Source organism: Mobula hypostoma, chromosome 8 (assembly GCF_963921235.1).
Source record: "Mobula hypostoma chromosome 8, sMobHyp1.1, whole genome shotgun sequence".
In the NCBI taxonomy this organism is placed as follows: Eukaryota; Metazoa; Chordata; class Chondrichthyes; order Myliobatiformes; family Myliobatidae; genus Mobula; species Mobula hypostoma.
Window position 1 is genome coordinate 127,739,078 of NC_086104.1, and position 22,638 is coordinate 127,761,715.

The 22,638-nt window shown below is 48.1% G+C and overlaps 1 protein-coding gene across 1 annotated transcript in view; it reads left to right on the top strand.

Moving 5' to 3' along the window:
- The window catches only part of ikbkb (inhibitor of nuclear factor kappa B kinase subunit beta), a 154,057-nt gene that overhangs the window by 96,475 nt on the left and 34,944 nt on the right, over positions 1 to 22,638 (top strand). Inside the window, exons 4-9 of the mRNA XM_063056763.1 lie at positions 981 to 1,098; positions 2,634 to 2,703; positions 10,712 to 10,800; positions 17,402 to 17,491; positions 19,478 to 19,602; positions 21,786 to 21,893. Coding sequence (XP_062912833.1) covers positions 981 to 1,098; positions 2,634 to 2,703; positions 10,712 to 10,800; positions 17,402 to 17,491; positions 19,478 to 19,602; positions 21,786 to 21,893 — 600 coding nt within the window. The remainder of the gene's footprint in view (positions 1 to 980; positions 1,099 to 2,633; positions 2,704 to 10,711; positions 10,801 to 17,401; positions 17,492 to 19,477; positions 19,603 to 21,785; positions 21,894 to 22,638) is intronic.

Below are 22,638 nucleotides of genomic sequence, written 5' to 3' on the forward strand. Positions count from 1 at the left end.
GAACTCAGCAGGCCAGGCAGCATGTATGGAAAAGGGTAAACAGTTGAAGTTTTGGGCTGAGACCCTTCATCAGGACTATGTCCTTCAAGAGTTGACCCATTGTGCTCTGGCTCTGGGCAGTTAGTATTGAGAGCCGCTGATTGATTTTCCCAGTGCTGGGTCATGAACTGAACAGAAATTCAGGGTCTCTGGATTATTGGTTTGCTGAGTCACTACTGCTTACTGTAAATTGCTCATCCTTTGCCACCTTTCCAAGTAATTATTCATGCCTGAATCTCTTGGCCTGACATCTTAAGTCCCCCTCCAGCGTTTGCTAGTGGTTCTTGGTTCATGGAGCCAAGAAGGATGAGAGGCAACTAGATAGAGTTGATAAGAGGCATAGATCAAGTGGACAGCCAGAGACCTTCTCTGGGTGGAAATGACTAATACAAGAGGGCATAATTTTAAAGTGATTGGAGGAAGAGATTAGTGGGGGGGGGGGAATGGAGGAAGATGTCAGAGATAGGTTTTTACAAGGAGAGGGATAAGCGCATGGAGTGCCTTGCCAGGGCTGGTGATAGAGGCAGGTACGTTAGGGACATTGAAGAAGAGCACATGAATGACAGAAAAATGGAGGGCTATGTAGGAGGGAAGTGTTATATTGATCATAGAGTAAGTTAAATTGTTGGCACAACATTGTGGACTGGAGAGCCTGTACTGTGCTGTACTGTGTCCTCTGGTTGTTTACCCACCCACCAGATAGAATGATGTCAAACTATCAAACTTCTCATTAGTTTGAAAACTTTAACTTTCTCCATTCCAAGCAGACCAGTCCTGACTTTTCAACCCTACCCTTCCGTAAATGAAATTCCTAATCATGGTGACTTCTTGGGAACCTCCTCCTGGATCATCTCACCGGTGTTCCCATCTGCCTGATTTTCTGTTCCCAACCTGATTCCGTTGCCGACCTCTGCTCATTTTTCCATGTTTCTCTCGTGCAGGTTAAACCACCCAAATGTGGTGGCCGCGCGGGATGTTCCTGAGGGAATGCAGAAACTCTCCCTCAATGACCTGCCCCTGCTGGGAATGGAATACTGTGAAGGAGGTGACCTCCGTAAGGTGAGGACTTGCAGTGCTGGACAACCACGACAGCTAGTCAGTCTGCCTTTGCTTGCCTCTCTCTTTCTCTCACCTACTCAATCCCTCGATTCCCAACTGTTGTTCTCGGCCTCCTTGCTTCTTCTCTTAATCTTCTCACTATTGTCCGCCTTCACATTCTCCTCTCCTCTCTCCAGTTCTCTCTTCTCTTCCCTTTCTTTCCACGTCACCCCCACCAAATCAATTCTTTCTCTTCCTTCTTGACCACTCTCATTCCCCTCAACTGTTCCCTCTTCCCTGTTGTCTTCCCCTTCTCATTCTCTCTCTCCTTCTGTCTGTTGGTCCCTCTGTCTCTCCCCAATGCGCGCACCACTCCCCAGCTGCCTGTGTCCCTCTCACTATCTTTTTTCTCTCCCCCCTCTCTCCCCCCTCCGTCCATCCCCCTCTCTCCCCCCTCTCTCCCCCCTCCGTCCATCCCCCTCTCTCCCCCTCTCTCCCCCTCTCTCCCCCTCTCTCCCCCTCTCTCCCCCTCTCTCCCCCTCTCTCCCCCCTCTCTCCCCCTCTCTCCCCCTCTCTCCCCCCTCTGTCCATCCCCCTCTCCCCATCCCCCTCTCTCCATCCCCCTCTCTCCCCCCTCTCCCCCCTCTCCCCCTCCCCCGCTCCCCCCTCTCCACCCCTCCCCCTCTCCACCCCTCCCCCTCTCCCCCTCCCCTCTCCCCCTCCCCCTCTCCCCCTCCCCTCTCCCCCTCTCCCTCCTCCCCCTCCCCCTCCCCCTCTCCATCCATCACTTTCTCTTCCCCTCCATCCATTACTTTCTTTCCCTTCTCCCTCCCTAGCTCTCCCCCACCTCTCTCTCTCTCCCCCTCCCTCCCCCTCTCCCCCTCTTCCCCTCTTTCCCCTTGTCTTGCTCTCTCTCTCTCTTCGCCTCTTCCCCCTCTCCCTCTCAATCTCTGTGTTGCACGTCAATGGCTCTGCTGTAGAGGGAGTGAAGAGCACGTAACTTGGTAGGCACATAACTGAGAAGGGATCTACGTGGGTTGTCTTGCGTCTTGAGGCAGCCTGACGAAGCCATTGGAGTTTCCCTTCTTGAGCACGGTGGAAGTGCAGTTAATGGAATAAACCCGGCAGGGAATGTCCTGTGGGCCATGCTGGACGTGAGCCAGGTTGTGAGTGATGTTCGGACACCACCTAGGAGGTGGAAAGTGAGTGGGTTTCAGATCCGATGCAAGGGTATGATGCTGCCGGTGACGGACTGTGTAGCTTGCGTAGAGATTCCATTGTTGCTGTAATATTTTAGTCATGACTCCCTGATAAGCGGCTAAGTCAAATGTTCTTGGCCCTGTCCCTGGGCATGTGTTTTGTTAAGGGACTTTGATGTGCGTAACTTAGATTAATTTGGAATATTTCTGTGAATTCCCAACTGGGTCGATGTGATGTTAAACCCTGCCAGCATTTTAGGCCGTGTTCTGACCCAGAGACAGCTAGCTATCTCACCGTCTCTGCTTACGTAGTCCAGTGCCCACGTTTTAACATTGCTCCTTCTGCTGTGGTTCTAGTTCCTGAACAAGTTTGAAAACTGCTGTGGCATGCGGGAGATGCCAATCCTCGCCCTGCTCACTGACATCGGTAAGTACCACCCTGTACCCACGGAGACCCGTTCATCCCCTTGTCGAGATACCAGGCTCATCAGTGACGGGGCAGCTCCCGGACAATTGGGCATTGGTCAGCATAACACTCTACAGCACCAGCAATTGGAGTTCGATTCCTGCCGCTGTCTATATGGAGTGTTTGCATCCTCCCTGTGACACTTGGGTTACCTCCAGGTGCTGCAGTTTCCTCCCACGTTCCAAAGACATGTGGGTTAGGGTTAGTAAATTCTGGGCCTGCTGTGTTTACGCCAGAAGCATGGTGACACTTGAGGGCCTTCCCCCAGCACATCTTCAATGCAACTGATATACATGTAACAAATAAAGCCCTTCACCTCCTCCACCTATTATCTCCCAGTTTCTTACTTCACCCCCCACACCGTAGTTCTTCCCCCTTCCTTTCCAGTTCTGCTGAAAGGCCTTGGCCTGAAATGTTGACTGTTTATTCCCCTCCACAGATCCTGCCTGGTCTGCTGAGTTCCTTCAGCATTTTGTGTGTGTTTCCTCAAGGTTTCCCGCATCTGCAGAACCTCTTGTGTTTGTGACCTAATCTTAATCTGATATTTATAAAAAAAAGAACAGAGGATGCACAGTCCACAGAGATTGAAAACCATGTCCACGGGAGTCAGTCTGCGATAACGGGCAGGTCACTGAGATGCTTAAAGAGGGATGTGTTTGGCCCATAACCCTTCATAAAGCTCCTCTCCATGTACCTATCCAAATGCCTCTTAAACATTGCAATTTTACCCTCCTTGATCTCTTCCTCTGGCAACATAACAGGTACTCTCTACCCTGTGCAGAAGATTCACCTCTCAGATCGCTTCTAGATCTCTCCCTTCCTATCTTGTAGCTTTGGAGTCCCCTTGCCTGGGGTAACGACAATGACTGTCCACTTTATCCATACCCCGTATGATTTTATTAACGTGTGAGCGAGGCCTCCGTCAGTCAGGGTCAACCATGGAGGTTGCGTCCTAACTGTCTAGATACGCAAGCCTGGGCAGTACAATATGGAGAGCAAGCTGTTGCCCATATAGCAAACTCCCCTTCTCCACGCATCTGGTGAACCCAAAGGACTGGCAGAGACCAATACAGTTTAACTTGTTTGACAGTGATAATAAACCTGATTCTTTCTTCTGCTGGGGAGAGGGTCTTTGGTACAAGAGGCCGTGGAGAGCTGGTGTCAGGGGTTACATCTGGAAATCACACTCCCAAAGCACTGAGAAGTGGGTGGGTTAGAAGTAATATTGGAGCTGGTGTTCTGGCAAGACACTGGAGGTTTCTGGGGAAATGAGGCCAGGAGATGGAGATAGAGTTAGAGGCACAGAGGTGAGGATAAGGTGGTGCCGGTGAGGAAGTAGGTTCAGAAAGAATAAGAGTGCAGTGAAGAGTGGAGGAGGAGGACTGGTAAGGAGTGATGGGGTGTGGATTTTGTTGTGCTCACCGTACCAAGACCACGTAGCCTCTCTCTGTCCTGTCCCGGCTAAAGTCCAAGCTCAGATTCAGGTTAATTAATTTATTTATCACATGTACATCAAGACATGCAGTGAAATGTATTGTGTTTGCATCAATAACCAACAGACCTAGTGTTGCCACACATTCTGACACCAGCACAGCACGCCCACAGTAACACCGAACATAAACCAGAATACAACGAGCAACAAAACAACGACATCCTTCCTGCCTGCCTCCCACCCACCGCAAACGGAAGGTCTTCCGACCTTGGGACAGGCCTCCAGTTCCAGGCTTTGGGCTTCTGGTCTTCCGATCAACCTTCGGGCTTCGATCTCCGATCTCGATCCGTGAACGAGCTGACGACGGGACCCCAAACACCGGGCTCACCGCCTCACCAGTCCCAGGACCCACCCACTGATCTGCTTGTGAAATGTCTTTATTTTCCAGCACAGTGCAGCAAAAGATATAAAATTTACCATAACAATAAATACATACTCAGTGCAAAAGAGGAATAATGAGGTAGCTTTCACGGCTACATGCACCGTTCAGAAATCCAATGGCGAAAGGGAAGAAATTGTTCCTAAAGCGCTGACTCATAGAGTAATCGCACACTAAAGCACAGAAACAGGCTCTTCAGCCCTTCTAGTCTGTGCTGAACCATTCACCTGCTTAGTCCTATTGACCTGCACTAGGACCATAGCCCTCCAGACCCCTCTCATCCATGCACCTATCCAAATTTCTCTTAAATGTTGGAATCGACCCGCCCTCCACCACTTGCACTGGCAGCTCGTTCCATACTCTCTCAATCCTCTGAGTGAAGAAGATCCCCTCTCCCCACCCCATGTTCCCCTTAAACATTTCACCTTTCAACTTTAACCCGTGACCTCTAGTTATAGTCTCACCCAACCTCAGTGGAAAAAGGCTACCCTTCATAATCTATCAAATCTCCCTTTAATCTTCTGCGTTCCGGGAAATAAAGTTTTAACCTATTCAACCTTTCCCTATGACTCAGATCCTGCTGGGACAGCAATGTCCTTGTAAATTTTCTCTGCCATGCTTTCAATATTATTTACCGTAGGTAGCTGACTAAAACTGCACACAATACTCCAAATTAGGCCTTAATAACGTCTAATATAATTTCAACGTAACATCCCAACCCTTGTACTCAACACATTGATTTATGGAGGCCGATGTGCCAAAAGCTTTCTTTATGACCCTATCTACCTGTGAGACCACTTTCAAGGAATTATAAATCTGTACTCCCAGATCCCTCTGTTCTACCACTCACTGTGTAAGACCTACCCTGGCTGTTCCTTCCAAAGTGCAACACCTTCCACTTGTCTGCATTAAATTCCATCTGCCATTTCCAGCTGGTTCTGATCCCACTGCGAGCTTTGATAGGGTTCCTTGCTGTCCATTAACCCCCAGTCTTGGTGTCAAGTGGCAAGTTTGCTGATCCAGTTTATCCTATTATCATCCAGATAGTTAATATGGATGTTAAGCAACAGACAAGTTGAGTGTGTGTCTTCAGGTTCCTGTACCTCCTCCTCAATGGTAGTCCCGGGTAGTGAAATAGTTAATTATACGTGCCATCTTTTTGAAGCACCATCTTTTGCACATGTCCTCGACGGTGGGGAGGGTTGTGCCTGTGATGGAGCTGGCTGGGTCTATCACCTAAATTCTATTGCGTTTCATTTTTTTTCCTGTAACTACCCTGAAGAAAATGAATCTCAAGGTAGCATATGGTAATTTTGAACTGCATCTTTTGCCATCCTGAGCACTGGCCCCTTCATACCAGACGGCAACGCAGTCAGTCAGAATACACCTATAAAAATTTGCCAGAGTCTTGGGGTGACATGCCAAAGATTCTACCAATCTGTGTTTGGGAGGGATTGGATAAGATTTCCCATTAAACCACGACTTGCCTTGTGATGGGAGAGCCATCAGGAAGACGTTGTGTTCCTATCGTTATCGGTCTTCCCCGCGCTCACACGCTCCTGCAAAGACTCCGTGCTTTTGTTGCTCTTCTCTTTACACACTTGAATTTTCGTTACAGATGAATTCCTTAGAGAATATACGATGCCTGGCTGTGTGCTGGTGCGGAGGCCATAAGACAGAGGAGCAGAATTAAGCTATTTGGCCCATCAAGTCTTCTCTTTGATCAAGAACCTGTCAACCTTTTTCTTAAATATACCCAATGACTTGGCCTCCACAGTCCTCTGTGGCAATGGAGTCCAAAGATTCGCCACCCTCTGGCTAAAGAAATTCCTCCTCATCTCTGTTCTAAAGGGACGTTCTTCTATCCTGAGGCCGTGCCCTCTGGTCGTAAACTCTCTCACTATAGGATACATCCTTGCCACGTCCACTCTATCCAGGCCTTTCAATATTCAGTAGATTTGAATGAGATTCCCACCCCCCCCCCCCCCAATCCTCTGAACTCTAGCAGATACAGGCCCTTTGGGTATATTTAAAGTAGGGGTTGCTAGATTCTTGATTGAGGGTGTCAAAGGTTACGGGAGAAAGCAGGAGAATGGGGTTGAGAGGGATAGTAAATTAACCTTGATGGAATGGCAGAGCAGACTTAATGGGCCAAATGACCTAAATGTAACCCCATGTCTTATGGTCAGGGTTACCAAATGCTCCTCGTATGTTAACCCTTTCATTCCTGGGATTATTCTAGTAAACCTCCTCTGGATCCTCTCTAATGTGTTCCTGACTCAGTGTACCTGAGTGATTTCTGGGAGTCACAGAAATGGGTGCCAAAGGTGACACACGAGACTGCAGATGCTAGAATCTGGAGCAACAACGAATTTGCTGGAGGAACTCGGTGGATTGAATAGCCGAAGGGTTTTGGCCCGAAATGTCGACTGTACTATAGATGCTGCCTGGCCTGCTGAGTTCCTCCCAGCATTTTGTGTGTGCTGCTTGGATTTCCAGCGTCTGTGAGTGGGGCGGGGGGGATGAATTATCTAATAGAAGTCATTTTTTAAATGCACACGCATGCACGCCCACGCTGTTTAATTCGCACACTCACGCACGCACTCCCCCTCCTTTCCCCTGCCCCCTCTAACGGTCTTCCCCTGCTCCGCGTCAGCTCACCAGTATAATCTATCAACTGTGGTCACCTCATTACCCTCCTTCCTGGAGCCAGCCCTGCCAGTCGGATCGGCACAGCCCTGTCCTCCTGATACAGGTTTTAACCGTTAACTTAACTTCCGCTGAGTCACATCAATCAGTCACCATCCGACCCGTGTGTCACAGATTTTACGTGATCATAGGTTGTGGACTGGAGGGGTTGGGAGTGGTGGGGGCAGGTTATTAATGAGAGGAAACAGATTGTATCTGTTGTCTCATTTCCTCCTTCCGTTTTGGAGTATTGGTGATTAAAAAATTTGAGGAACAGCTCGCTAATGAATCCCCTTGTTATAGATCGTCAGGCTGGTACCTAATCCTGGACTGGACAGAACTTGCTCTGTCCCATGTTACACATTGTCACAGCCTCACCAATTTATTTTTGGCTTCCATTATCAACCAAGTGCAATTTGCAAAAACCTATCATTTCCTGCAACACTCACCTACCTCCTCTCCGCCGGGTTTCAATCTAGCCCGTACATCGTTGCCAGATATGGTCTCCGAGGCTGCCTGCAGTTAGACCATGTCGAAGAGTCGGAGTCCAATTTTATTGCCGTACCTGCACCGGTGCCATGAAAAGCTTGCAGCGGTGTCACAGTCACAGATTTACAACATTCACAAGAAAAACATCAACACAATTTTTACAAGAAAGGGCAGAATTAGAACAAAGTATGGCCTGCTGTTGTGATCGTAGTGTTGCTATACTGAGGTAGTGATTAAGATGATGAGAGTTCTTGGCCCGAAACGTCAACTGTTTATTTCCCTCCGTAGATACTCTCTGACCTGCTGAGTTTTTCTAATTGTTTTTGTCTTTGTTACTCTGAATTTCCAGCATCTGCAGAATCTCTTGTGTTTGTGTCAGTGATTAAGGTAGTGCAAGAGATAAGCCAGAGGGTGGTAAATCTGTGGAATTCATTGCCACGGACAACTGTGGAGGCCAAGTCATTGGGTATATTTAAAGCGGAGGTTGAGAGGGAAAATAAATCAGCCATGATGGAATGGTGGAGTAGACTCCATGGATGGGCCAAATGGCCTAATTCTGCTCCTATGTCTTATAGTGTAATAGTTGAATGGAAGAAGCTGTTCTTGAACCTGGTAGTGTGAGACACAGATGCTGGAAATCTAGGTACTCGTCCTGAATCGTCAATTGTTTTTCAACTCCCTCAGCATTTTGTGTGTATTACTGGTTGGTTGGGACTTCAGGCTTCTGAATCCTGCTTAGTATAGCTGCAGGAAGATGGCATGGCCTGGGCAATGGGGATATTTGATGAGCGACATTTTCTTCTTGAGCAGAGCCTCCTGTAGATATAGCATGACAGTAGGGACAGGGTAGTGAACTGTTGCTCAGCACTAAAACCCAATAAGATCATGGCCCCATGGCCACAGAAGCATCCTCTTCTGATGCATCCTGGATTGGATCCAACTGCACTGCAAGTTACAGCAAGAAATGGCATAAGGTTGTGGACACAGCTCAGCACGGTATTGAAACTAGCCTTCCCCTCCATACGCATCTTGTTGCCTCGGTCAAAAAGCCAGCATGATCAAAGATCCCACCCATTCCAGAGATTTTCCCTTCTCTGCAGAAGATACAAAAGCATGAAATTATACACCACCAGGCTCAAGGACAGCTTCTGTCATGCTGTTACAGAGTACTGAATGGTTCCTTCGTACTATAAGGTGAACTCCTGATCCAACCATTATCTCGTTATGACATTGTGAATAATTGTCTACCTGTGCTTTGTCCCCTTGTATATCAAGAGTCTATCTACCCCTTTTCTTAAAAATATGCAGTCACTCTGTAGCCCCCCAAACCTCGAGAGAAAATGTTTTGCCTCACCTCCATTTTAAATCGTATCTTAAAATGGGTACAAGACCAAAGGGTCCATTTTGCTTGCTACCTCTGTGGGTCTCCTCTTGTTTTTAATCAGTAGTCCTTAGCAACCAAGATAATTAAAGACCCCTCCCACCCCAGACATTCTCTTCTCTCCCTTTCCATCGGGCTAAAGATTCAAAAGCTTGAAAACATGTACCACCAGCCTCCAGGACAACTTCTATCCCTTTATAAGATCATTGGACAGAGCTCTTGTACGATGAAGATGAACTCTTGACTTCACAGCCTAATTGCTTGCCTGCACTGCACTTTCTCTGTTACATTGTGTTCTGTTTCTGATTCCAGCACCACCTCATCTGTGTTTGCTGCCATCTCCAGAGGATCCTACCACTAAACATAATTTTCCTTTACTTAGGGATTGCTCTTAGTGATTCCCTTATTCTTTCATTCCCCATTCTGGTTAGACGAGTATCCTGTCTGGAAACCTCCAACCTGATGGTGCTAACATCAGTTTCTTCAGCTCCTGGTTATTTCTTCACCCTTTCCCTTCTCTTTTTTCCATTCCCCATTCTGGTCTCCCTCTCAGTCCTTCTCTTCACTTGCCCATCACCTCCCTCTGGTGCCCTTCCTCCTTCCCTTTCTCCCATGGTCCACTGTCCCCTCGGATCAGATTTCCCCTCCAGCCCCTTTTCAATCTGCCACCAGCCAACTTCTTACATAACACCCCCCCCACGCAACCCCCACCTTCCCCCTCGCCTGTCACCTGCCAGTTTGTACTCCTCCTCCATATACTTCCCACACCTACTTATTAGATTAGATTCAACCTTATTGTCATTGTACCAAGTAGATACAAAGTTAATGAAGTGCAGTTAGCATCTGACCAGAAATGCAAAGAGTAGTGTTATTTACAAACTAACTGCGAATAAAAAGTAAGTGCTATAGCACACAAATATAAAAGTACTGAGACAGTACAATATGCTGTGATGTGAGGTTCAGCAGGGTCACAGCCTCAGGGAAGAAGCTCTTCCTGTGCCTGCTGGTGCGGGAGCTGAAGCTCCTGTAACGCCTACCGAATAGGAGGAGAGTAAAAAGTCCATGGTTAGGGTGAGATGCATCCTTGATAATGCTTTTTGCCCTGCCCAGGCAGTGTTTATGGTAGATGTTCTCAATGGTGGGCAATTGAGTGCCGATAATCCGCTGGGCAGTTTTCACCACATGCTGGAGTGCTTTGTGGTCCGATACGGGACAATTGCCATACCACACTGAGATGCAGTCGGTGAATTTGCTCTCAATGGTACAGCGGTAAAAGTCCGTCAGTATCCTGGGACAGAGGTGAGCTTTCTTGATGGTCCGCAGGAAATAAAGGCACTGTTGCCTTTATTTATGAAGGGTCTCTGCCTAAAACGTTGACTGGCTGTGTCCATGCCCTTGTGGCTTGCGTATCTGGATGCACTGGACCAGGGAAGGAGGTGATTGGGTCATTACAACACTGCGCGAGGGGCTGTAGAGGGGAAGGTACCTGTGGCGCAGGGAGCAGGTGTACTGATCATTGGCATCCTTGTGTGTGTTCCAGCCTCCGCCCTCCGGTACCTGCACGAGAACAGGATCATTCACCGAGACCTGAAACCAGAGAACATTGTGCTGCAGCAGGGGGAACAGCGCGTGAGTATGCGACAGGGCCGGTGTCCACGCGGCCTGGCGCCGCTGCTGCATTGGGTGAATGTCTTCTACCGGTGTTCTGATCATTGATGCTTGTGGTTTTATGTAACCGTTGCCCCCCTGCCACACTGGCCAACAAGAGTTTGGCTGGTCTAATCTTAGATGCACTCGACATATTTACCCAATGCCACCTAAATACTCTAAAAGCCTAAAACTTGATGTCAGCCCTGTATTTTTTTTAAGCATCCGTTAGTCTCTTGAGACCATGGATTTGCACCTTGGAAGGTTTCCAGGGCGCAAGCCTGGGCAAGGTTGTATGGAAGACCGGCAGCTGCCCATACTGCAAGTCTCCCCTCTCCACGCCACTAATGTTGCCCAAGGGAAGGGCATTAGGACCCATACACCGGTGTCGTCGCAGAGCAATGTGTGGTTAAGTGCCTTGCTCAAGGACACACATGCTGCCTCAGCCGAGGCTCGAACTAGCGACCTTCAGATCACTAGACCGATGCCTTAACCACTTGACCACGTGCCAACACTGTATAAGGTCACTGATTCTGCCTATGCGATTTCTGGGGTGGAGGATTCACTCTGGGAGTATAACTTGCTTCTTAGTCATGGTCCCACAGCGTGGAAACAAGACTCTCCAGCCCATCTTGTCCGTGCTGACCGTAATGGCCAGCAAGCACGTCCCATCTGCCCACGTTTTATCACACACCACATTTGTATGGCTAGGCACAGCTCAAAGACCACCTATAAATTTGCTGCCTTCACAACTGTTGGTGGCAGAATTTCAGACTGTGACGAGGAGGCGTACGGGAGCGAGATCAATCAGCTGGTTGAGTGGTGATGCAGCAACAACCTTGCACTCAACGTCAGCAAGACCAAGGAATTGATTGTGGATTTTAGGAAGGGGAAGTCAAGGGGTCAACAATGGAAAGGGTGATCAGTTTCAAGTATCTGGGTGTCAGCATCTCTGAGGATCCATCTTGTGCCCAACATAAAGAAGACATAACTGCAGCTATATTTCATTGGGAGTTTTTGGAGAATTGGTGCGTCACATTTCTACAGATGTACTGTGGGGAGCATTCTAACTGGTTGCATCACTTTCTGGTATAGAGGAGCCGCTGCACAGGATTGGAAAAAGCCAGCGCCTTCATGGAAACTTGCCTCTCCAGCATCGAGGACATCTTCAAATATCAGCATCCATCACTAAGGACCCCCATCACCCAGGACATGCCATTTTCTCATTGCTACCATCAGGGAGGAGGTACAGAAGCCTGAAGACTCACACTCAGTGTTTTAGGCTTCTTCCTTCTTGACCGTCTGATTTCTGAATGGGCACTGGCATCAGGAACAGTACCTCAGTATTTTACACATGCACACATTTATTGTAATTTATAGTTTTTATAATTATATTTTGTAATGTTCTGTAGCTTTCACGACATTTGCCAGTGATATTAAACCTGATTCTGAACCTGGTAAATCTTTCTAGTTTGATAACTTCTTTCCTATAACAGGACAGCCAAGCCTTACACAATACTCCAAGTGAAGCCTCACCAACATCTTGTATAACTGTAACGTAACTTCCCAATTCCTATACTGTGTGCTCTGATGAAGGCCCATGTACCAAATGCCTTTTTCATGCTCTATCTACCCGTGTCACTGGTTACAGTGCTTTTTTTTTTGGTCAGCTTTCAATGGGTGAGAGACCCCGAGAACCTGCCATAATTCTAGATTCCTCCACGAAGACTGGCCGGATCATAGTTTGGCATGGAGGCACCAGTGACCAAGAACGGATAAGCCTACAAAATGTAGTGGATACGGACAGTTGACCACAGGAAAGCCCCTGAGCACATCTACAAGGAAAGCTGCCACAAGAAAGCAGCATCCATCATCAAGACCCCCTTTCACTGTTGTGTATTTATATTTGAGTAATATTATAAATATATTGTTTGATTAAACATTCTTTGTTGTTTACATAATGCATTGCGAGTTATTTGTAAGAGTACATGAATTGCATACGTATGGTGATCCCACGTGATAGAGCGCACCTCGCTTAAAGTAAAATGTGAAGATAGATTCATATTCTTGGCTCCTTTGTTCTCCTTCCAATTAGTGTTTATGATTTGGAGTTTCAAGACCTAACAGTGGCAACGACTAAGGCGACTATATACCTGTTGAAGTGCAGCGAGATGTTTGAGTTTTTTAAAAAAAAATGCAGCATGCTTTCTTCGAAAGAGAGAGGTAGTTGAGTAAAAAATAACAACACGGTACATGCTTCTTTCAAAGGAACAGACACAATCGAGTTTCCAGAAAAGGCAGAAACCTGACAACTTCACAGGTTAATAAACAGAGTACTGGGTGATGCAGAAATGGCTGGCTATATCAGAAAGATTGACGTGTTTGATTACACCACAGTAACTGGATATTGTATACTGAGTAAATCGAGCAGTAATTTGAAGCAAATAAAATGGCCAATGAGAAACGAGCAGCAGTTTTACTGAGTGCAATGGATGGAAAAGCATGCTTAGGAGTTTGACTGCTTCAACCAAACCAGCTGAAATGAGCTTAACTGATATCATGAAAGTAAAGCAGAAGCCACTGATTACAGAATGCTTTAGGTTTCATAAGTGGAATCGAAAGGGGAATCCATTTCCAAGTACATGGCTGAATTAAGGATATTGTCTGAAACTTGTCAGTTCAGTAATGGGCTTAATGATACACTGAGATCATTTAGTTTGTGGCATCTTACAAGAAAGCATTAAAAACAGATCCCAACTGAAGATCAACTTTACATTCAAAAGAGCAGTTGTTATAGCTGTACCAATGGAAACAGCAGTTAGAGGTGCAATTGAGTTGCAATCAGGAATGAAAGTGAATGTGAATAAAATTACATCACCTAAACAGAAGCGTACCTGGCTGAATAAATCAGGTTACCTTTGTTTTAGGAGTTCGCATACACCAGACCAACTCAGATTTAAAGGCAAAACTTGCAGAAAATGCAACAAAGTGGGTCACATACAAACAGCATGTCAAGCAGACTAAAGTAAATGGAAGAGAAAAAAACCAAACAAGTCTATCTATCTATCTATTACAATTTCCAAAAGAGCACGAGTCTGCGTGCTGTTGATGTAAAATCTGAGTAGCCTTGAGATTTACAGTGTGAAAACCAACAAGAGGCTTGCACGGGTAGTGAAAGGCAAATTAATTAAAATGGAGTTGGACACTGGCTCAGCTGTTTCAGACATTCCCAAATTGAGTTTGGATTCCATTTCAAAGATAATAAACTGAAGCCTGCAGATATCCAGCTAAGAACTTATACTGGAGAAAAGATAACTCCTGTGGGAATGACGCCACATTGAACTTGTAAGTGGTAAAAACAAGAGGGCCAGTAATGTGGGGTTGTGAGTGGCTGAGACAGCTACAAATTGATTGGAGATCCATTCACAATTTGCATGCCCCATCTCCTGCAACAGAGTGAATTAAGAAAGGTACTGGATGATGCCACATCTGTCTCCATGCTGTATGTTGTGGTGTGGATGAAATCACTGGAGAGACAGAGTTACTGGTAGATACAAAGCAGCTTCTTTATTTGACACAACAAAGTACAGCAGGCATCATACATTCAGAGACGCTTTCGGTGGATAGGTCTGCTAGCCCAATGTGGGCTCGATAAACACAAAAGGCAATCGCTACTTACAAAGTTATAGACAATGCTTCCTTTTGAAGCTACATACAAAACATCACACCTTCTGACTTCATCCTTTCCTCCTGACGCCAACATGTCTGGGTTGGTACTTACAGCCTTTAGGAGTGCAAGTCAAATCCACAATACATTTATTTGGTATTTTACGTGCTAACATAGAGGACAATTAATATTTATAAAGCATGGATAAGGCTGTCTTCAAAACTACCTGTAAACTTCACACTTCAATCCGCAGCGTCTGGTTAGTATTCCGATATTCACAGCTTCTAGGAAATGCATTGTTGTGAACTCAGTCCACAGAACTTTGTCAAACAGAAGACTGGTGGCCAGAGTCATTTAAGTGTAAATCTACCCAAAAACTCACTCTAACACTGTACACCATGAACAGTTACCCAACATAGGGCAAGCAGGAAGGGCACTGAGGAGTGTGGTAGAACAAAGGCATCTGGGAATACAGGCACATAATTCATTGAAAGTGGTGTCACAGGTAGACAGGGCCATAAAGAAATCTTATGGCACATTGGTGCCAATATAAATCAACGTATTGAGTACAGGAGATGGGATGTTGTGTTGAAGTTGTATAAGGTGTTGGTGAGGCCTAATTTGGAGTATTATGTGCAGTTTTGGTCACTTACCTACAGGAAAGATTGAAAGAGCGCAGAAGAGAAAATTTACAAGGATGTTGCCGGGTCTGGAGGACCTGAGTTATAAGGAAAGATTGAACAGGTTAGGACTTTATTCCTTAGAATGTAAAAGATTGAGAGGAGATTTGATGGAGGTGTACAAAATTATGAGGGGTATAGATAGGGTAAATGCAAGCAGGCTTTTTTTCCATGAGATTGGGTGGGATGACAACCAGACGTCGTGGCTTCCGGATGAAAGGTGAAAAGTTTAAGGGGAACCTGAGAGGAAGCATCTTCACTCAGAGGGTTGTCCGAGTGCGGACAAGCTGCCAGCACAAGTGGGCCACGCAAGCTCGATTTCAACGTTTAAGAGAAGTTTGGATAGGTACATGGATGGTAAGGGTACGAAGGGCTATGGTCCCAGTGCGGGTTGATGGGAGTCTGCAGTTTAAATGGGTTCGGCTCAGACTAGATGGGCTGAAGGGTCTGTTTCTGTGCTGTACTTCTCAGTGACTCTGACTCTAACCACTCTCCATTTTACCGTCTAACTACTTTGCTACTTCCTGTTTTTCTTTCATGGGGACACCAAGTCTAAAAGAAGATGTTCTGTTTGCTACCAATTAAATCATTCAGCCTTCAGCACAGTAGCATAGTAGTTGGCAGAATGGTTTACCGCACCGGTGGTTATGCTCTCCCTGTGGCCGTGTAGGTTTCCTGCGGGTGCTCTGTTTTCCTCCCACGTTCCAGGGATGTGCATTTGGGTGTGGGCAGGCTACGTTAGGGCCAGAAGCACGGCAACATTTGCGGGCTACCCCCCCCAGCACATCCTCTGACCGTGTTGGCCGTTGCCGCAAGCTGCACGTTTTGATGCACATGTGACAAATAAAGCTAATCTTTGATCTAATCCATGAGCATATATTACAAGGTTAAATAGAAATACAAAGCAGTTAGCAAGATAAGTAGTATTTTGGCCCTCATACTCTCTAATCCAGGCAGCAGCCTGGTGAACCTCTTCTGCACCCTCTTCAAGGCCTCCTCATCCTTCCTGTAATGGAACGGCAAGAGAATAGACATGCTAAACCATGCCTTCTCTCACTTTCCTAACACTGGCAGCCAGCGGGCAGTGGGTTAAACCATAGGCTCCTGGGCAAAATGTTCTGTGTGGTCGGGAAGTGTTGTGTGACTTTGCTGAATTTTTTTTGGAAGATGCTGGGTTTATATTTCTTGTCTTTATCTCCCAGAACTGATGTTTTTGTCTTATCATTTGGTGGGCGTCGTTGACAGAACAGCAAGATCTGCTTCCTTCAGCGCATGGTTGCCAAGGGTGAAGTCATAAATAAAATCTTCCACTGGGCCTTCCAATAATCTCTGACAATCATTGGCTGGATGTTGCACATCCCCATTAAACTCTGCTGATCCTTTAGTCCAACCTCTAGTGCCAAATCCTTATCGAAAGTTTCACAAACTTAAGACTCAAATGTTCCTTTGTCTTTTGCCTCTGTTCTTTCAGGCATTTCCTGACACTAATGCACATTTGATCAAAGCCCTTTGCAATTCAGCCTTCTACCTCCCTCTACTGCCCCAGACCTGCCCTTAACGTACTGTTTAAGGGTTTGATCTGTATAAACAGTGTGGAAGATAAAAGTTTTTTGCCACATAAACCAATACCAAGACTAGCCACACAACAAATGCTCCACACACAGTGGTCAGCTGTGCACGTCGTCGACATAAATGTCTAATCAGCCAATCATGTGGCAGCAACTCAGTGCATTAAAGCATGCAGACATGGTCACGAGGTTCCGTTGTTGTTCAGACCAAACATCAAATTGGGGAAGGAATGCAATCTATGTGACTTCGAACTCAGAATGATTGTTGATGCCAGATGGGGTGGTTGGAGTATGTCAGAAACTGCTGATCTCCTGGGATTTTCTCACACAACATTCTCTACAGTTTACAGAGAATGTATTTTTTTTTAAAAATCCAGTGAGTGGCAGTTCTGTGGGTGAAAAAACCATATTAATGAGGAGAAATGGCCAGACTGGTTCAAGCTGACAGGAAGGTACCTAATAAACTGGCCTCTAGAGTGTAATTAGTGTGTAGAGTCAACTGCGCTAAATAATTTCTATAAATATATGGCATTCCTTTTCTGTAGTCATGTATACTCAATTCTCTCTGTACCTCTTCCAGTGGTGAGCCAACAGCTGGTATTTAACACAACCTCTTGATCACTTCTTTGTGAGTTGGAAATAATTCCTTTGTTTCATTTCCACGCCAGTTAATGCACAAAATTATCGATCTGGGTTATGCCAAAGAGCTAGATCAGAACAGCCTGTGCACGTCCTTCGTTGGAACATTACAGTACCTGGTAAGGCTCCCTTTCTATTGCTGTTTTCAGCTTTGAACAGGAGGCGTCGGTTCTGAGCTGCTTAATGCCAACCCAAATAATTTTTCTGCGAAGAAAACATTTTGCTGATTTGTGAAAATCAGTGAGCATAGAACAGTACAAGCCCTTCAGCCCATGGTGCTGTGTTGACCTTTTAGCCTACTGAAAGACCAATCTAACCCTTCCCACCCACATAGCCCTCCATTTTTCTTTCAGCCACGTACCTAATGTATCTGCCCCTGCCACCACTCCTGGCAGCACATTCCACGCACCTACTCTGTGTAAAAAGCTACCTCTGAGATTCCCTCCCCACACATTTTCCTCCATGCCCTCTCATCTTATCCATTGCCATCCTGGGAAAAAGTCTCTGGACATCTACTCAACCTATATATCTTATAATCACATACATCTTTTGTCCTCTTTCCTTTCAAAGAGAAAAGCCCTAGCTCACTCAACCTTTCCTCGTAAGACATGCTCTCTGATCCAAGCAACATCTTGGTAAATCTCTGCACCCTCTCTAAAGCTTCCACACCCTTCCTATAATGAGGTGACGGGAACTGAACACAGTTCTCCAAGTGTGGTCTAACCAGGTTGCATAGAGCTGCAAGGTTACCTTGCGGCTCTTAGATTCAGTTCTCCAACTAATGAAGGCACCATACTTAACCACCCTTATCAACTTGTGCGGCAATTTTGAGGGATCTTTAGATATGGACTCCCAAGGTCCTTCTGTTCCTCCACCGTGCTAAGAACCCTGCTATTCACCCTTCAGAGTATTGTGAACAGTTTTGGTCACCAAATTACAGGAAGGATATTAATAAGGTTGAAAGAGTGCAGAGAAGGTTTACAAGGATGTTGCCGGAACTTGAGAAACTCAGTTACAGAGAAAGGTTGAATAGGTCAGGACTTTATTCCCCAGAGCGTAGAAGAATAAGGGGAGGTTTGATAGAGGTATATAAAATTATGTTGGGTATAGATAGAGTGAATGCAAGCAGGCTTTATCCACTGAGGCTAGGGGAGAGAAAAAACAGAGGACATGGGTTAAGGGTGAAGGGGGAAAAGTTTAAAGGGAACATTGGGGGGGGGGCTTCTTCACACAGAGAGTGGTGGGAGTGTGGAATGAGCTGCCAGATGAAGTGGTAAATGCAGGCTCACTTTTAACATTTAAGAAAAACTTGGACAGGTACATGGATGAGAGGTGTATAGAGGAATATGGTCCAGATGCAGGTCAGTGGGACTAGGCAGAAAAATGGTTCGGCACAGCCAAGAAGGGCCAAAAGGCCTGTTTCTGTGCTGTAATGTTCTATGGTTCTACGTTCAACCTTCCAAAGTGAATCACTTCTCACTTCTCTTCAGTTTTTATCCTCTTTCCAATGATATGTGAGTCAGTGGATAAATTGGCTGCTGTAAATTGCCCCTGGTGAGTAGCTGAGGCATAGAGTGTAGTGAGAGTTGATGGGAATGTGGGCAGAACGTTACAAGGAAAAATCCGTGTCGGAATGAGAATGCTGAAAGAGCTGGCAGAGACTCAATGGGCTGAATAGCTTTCTGCAATGTAAGGAAACTTGAGGAGACACGCAAAGCATACACCAGATGGGCTGAATGACCTGTGTTAGTGTAGTGTGTAAAGTTTCAGATTTGTTGTGACACGAGATTCTCCAGCAACCACACACAAAATGCTGGAGGAACTCAGCAGGTGAGAGGGCTTCTGCGGAGGGGGAATAGACAGTCGTTGCTTTGGGTCGAGACCTGTATCATGCCAACTGTTATTTCCCTTCCCAGATGCTGTCGGACTCGCTGGGTACCGCCAGCATTCTGTGTGTTGCCGCCATGTTTCTTGTTGCGTGTTGGGGATGAGGTGGTGGGGTGAGGGGGAGGGTTTAGGGTCTGATGGAGCATTCAATGCCAGAAAGGGAAATCTTGTTTGGCTTGCTTTTGATGACGCTGGAAGGTTGCACTGACCAATTGCAGGCACCAGAGCTCCTGGAACAGAAGAAGTACACGGTGACGGTGGACTACTGGAGCCTGGGGACGCTGGCCTTCGAGTGCATCACCGGATTCCGGCCCTTCCTTCCTAACTGGCAGCCCGTGGCCTGGTAAGTGCAAAGGGCCGGGGGTGGGGACCAAGGTGCCCTGAGGTGGGGAAGGTCTGCACAGGCAAAGCTGTCCTGGGGTGAAGGTCTTGAGGTGTGAACCACAGTGGGGAAGGTCTGAGGGTGGGAACCAAGGTGTCCAGGGATGGAGAAGGTTTTGGGATGCGGACCATGGTGTTTCAGGGGTCTTGAAGATCTGAGGGTGAAGACCAAGCAGTCGTGCCTGTGTGTGCAAGAATCTGAGGGAGTTGGTGAGGTGAATAAAGGTTCATGTAGGATCGGTATAAATTGGTGGTTGATGGACAGCATAGACTCGATGGACTGAAAGGCTTTTATGCCAGGCTTTGAGCTGTGGCTAGGATGTTGCTGGGCACTGGGCTATTGCCAGGCGCTAAGCTGTCACCAGGCTATTGCTGGATGTCAAGCCGTTGCCAAGTGATGTCCATCTGTGTGACGCACATCGAAGTTGTGTCCTGACGAAGGGTCTCAGCCTGAAACGTCCACTGCACCTCTTCCTCGAGATGCTGCCTGGCCTGCTGCGTTCACCAGCAACTTTGATGTGCGTTGCTTGAAATTCCAGCATCTGCAGAATTCCTCGTGTGTCCATCTGTGTGAATTGGGGCAGCTGAGTGTGTTTGTGCTCCAGAGTTTTGGCAGCAGCTTGTCTGTGACCGACCACTCCTTATCCTCATTTCTCAGCCCCCTCACCCTGTCTGACCACTCCTCAGCCTCGTTCCACACCCTCGTCACCTCCATTCCTCACCCTGTCTAACCACTCCTCACCCTCGTTCCTCACCCTGTCCGACCACTCTTCACCCTCGTTCCTCACTCTGTCTGACCACTCCTCACCCTCGTTCCTCACCCTGTCTGACCACTCCTCACCCTCGTTCCTCACCCTGTCCGACCACTCTTCACCCTCGTTCCTCACCCTGTCTGTCCACTCCTCACCCTCGTTCCTCACTCTGTCTAACCACTCCTCACCCTCGTTCCTCACCCTGTCCGACCACTCTTCACCCTCGTTCCTCACTCTGTCTAACCACTCCTCACCCTCGTTCCACTCCCTGTCTGACCCACTCCTCATCCTGTCCAACCACTCCTCACCCTCATTCCTCACCCTGTTTGTCCACTCCTCACCCTCGTTCCTCACCCTGTCTGACCCACTCCTCATCCTGTCCGACCACTCCTCACCCTCGTTCCTCACCCTGTCTGACCCACTCCTCACCCTCATTCCTCACCCTGTCTGACCCACTCCTTATTCTGTCTGACCACTCCTCAGCCTCGTTCCACACCCTCGTCACCTCCATTCCTCACCCTGTCCAACCACTCCTCACCCTCGTTCCTCACCCTGTTTGTCCACTCCTCACCCTCGTTCCTCACCCTGTCTGACCCACTCCTCATCCTGTCCGACCACTCCTCACCCTCGTTCCTCACCCTGTCTGACCCACTCCTCACCCTCATTCCTCACCCTGTCTGACCCACTCCTTATTCTGTCTGACCACTCCTCAGCCTCGTTCCACACCTTCGTCACCTCCATTCCTCACCCTGTCTAACCACTCCTCACCCTCGTTCCTCACCCTGTCTGTCCACTCCTCAACCTCATTCCTCACCCTGTCTGACCCACTCCTTATTCTGTCCGACCACTCCTCACCCTCTTTCCTCACCCTGTCTGACCCACTCCTCACCCTGTCTGTCCACTCCTCACCCTCGTTCCTCACCCTGTCTGACCACTCCTCACCCTCGTTCCTCACCCTGTCTGACCCACTCCTCATCCTCATTCCTCACCCTGTCTGACCCACTCCTTATTCTGTCTGACCACTCCTCACCCTCTTTCCTCACCCTGTCTGACCCACTCCTCACTCTCGTTCCTCACCCTGTCCGACCACTCCTCACCCTCTTTCCTCACCCTGTCTGACCCACTCCTCACTCTCGTTCCTCACCCTGTCTGACCCACTCCTCGTTCTGTTTGACCACTCCTCACCCTCGTTCCTCACCCTGTCTGACCCACTCCTCATCCTGTCCGACCACTCCTCACCCTCGTTCCTCACCCTGTCTGTCCACTCCTCACCCTCGTTCCTCACCCTGTCTGACCAATCCTCACCTTCGTTCCTCGCCCTGTCCGACCACTCCTCACCCTCGTTCCTCACCCTGTCTGACCACTCCTCACCCTCGTTCTGTTTGCTGCCCAGGCACAGCAAGGTGAAACACAAGGGCGATCGGGACATCATGGTGGCCGAAGACATGAACATGGAAGTGAAGTTTTCAAGCCAACTCCCTCAACCCAACAACCTGAACAGGTGGGGGCGATGTGCTGGCCCTCCTGGGCCTGCCTCGGGGTTACGTTGGGGGCCTGGGGGCATGTGCTGGCCCTCCTGGGCCTGCCTCGGGGTTACGTTGGGGGCTTGGGGGCGATGTGCTGGCCCTCCTGGGCCTGCCTTGGGGTTACGTTGGGGGCCTGGGGGCGATGTGCTGGCCCTCCTGGGCCTGCCTCGGGGTTATGTTGGGGGCCTGGGGGCGATGCGCTGGCCCTCCTGGGCCTGCCTCGGGGTTACGTTGGGAACCTGGGGGCGATGCGCTGGCCCTCCTGGGCCTGCCTCAGGGTTACGTTGGGGGCCTGGGGGCGATGCGCTGGCCCTCCTGGGCCTGCCTCGGGGTTACGTTGGGGGCCTGGGGGTGATGCGCTGGCCCTCCTGGGCCTGCCTCGGGGTTACGTTGGGGGCTTGAGTGCAGACACCACCTGAGTTAATTCCGCCTGCTCTCCTGGGCCTCAGGGGACTCAGCTCCCATGTGCCTCACTAGCACCTCATTGCGTAACCCAACCTGAGCCACTCAGATTGGGGAAGATTGGCCTTAATTGTCGCATGTACACTGAAGCATGCAGTGGAATGCATCGCCTGCATCAGCAACCAACAACGTGCTGACGGCGGCTCTCGAATGTGGCTGTGCTTCTGGTGCCAGCCCAGCCAGGCTACATCTTACTAACCCGAATCCATGTGTCTTTGGAAGGTGGGATGGGGACATGGCAGCATATTTTTCCATTCC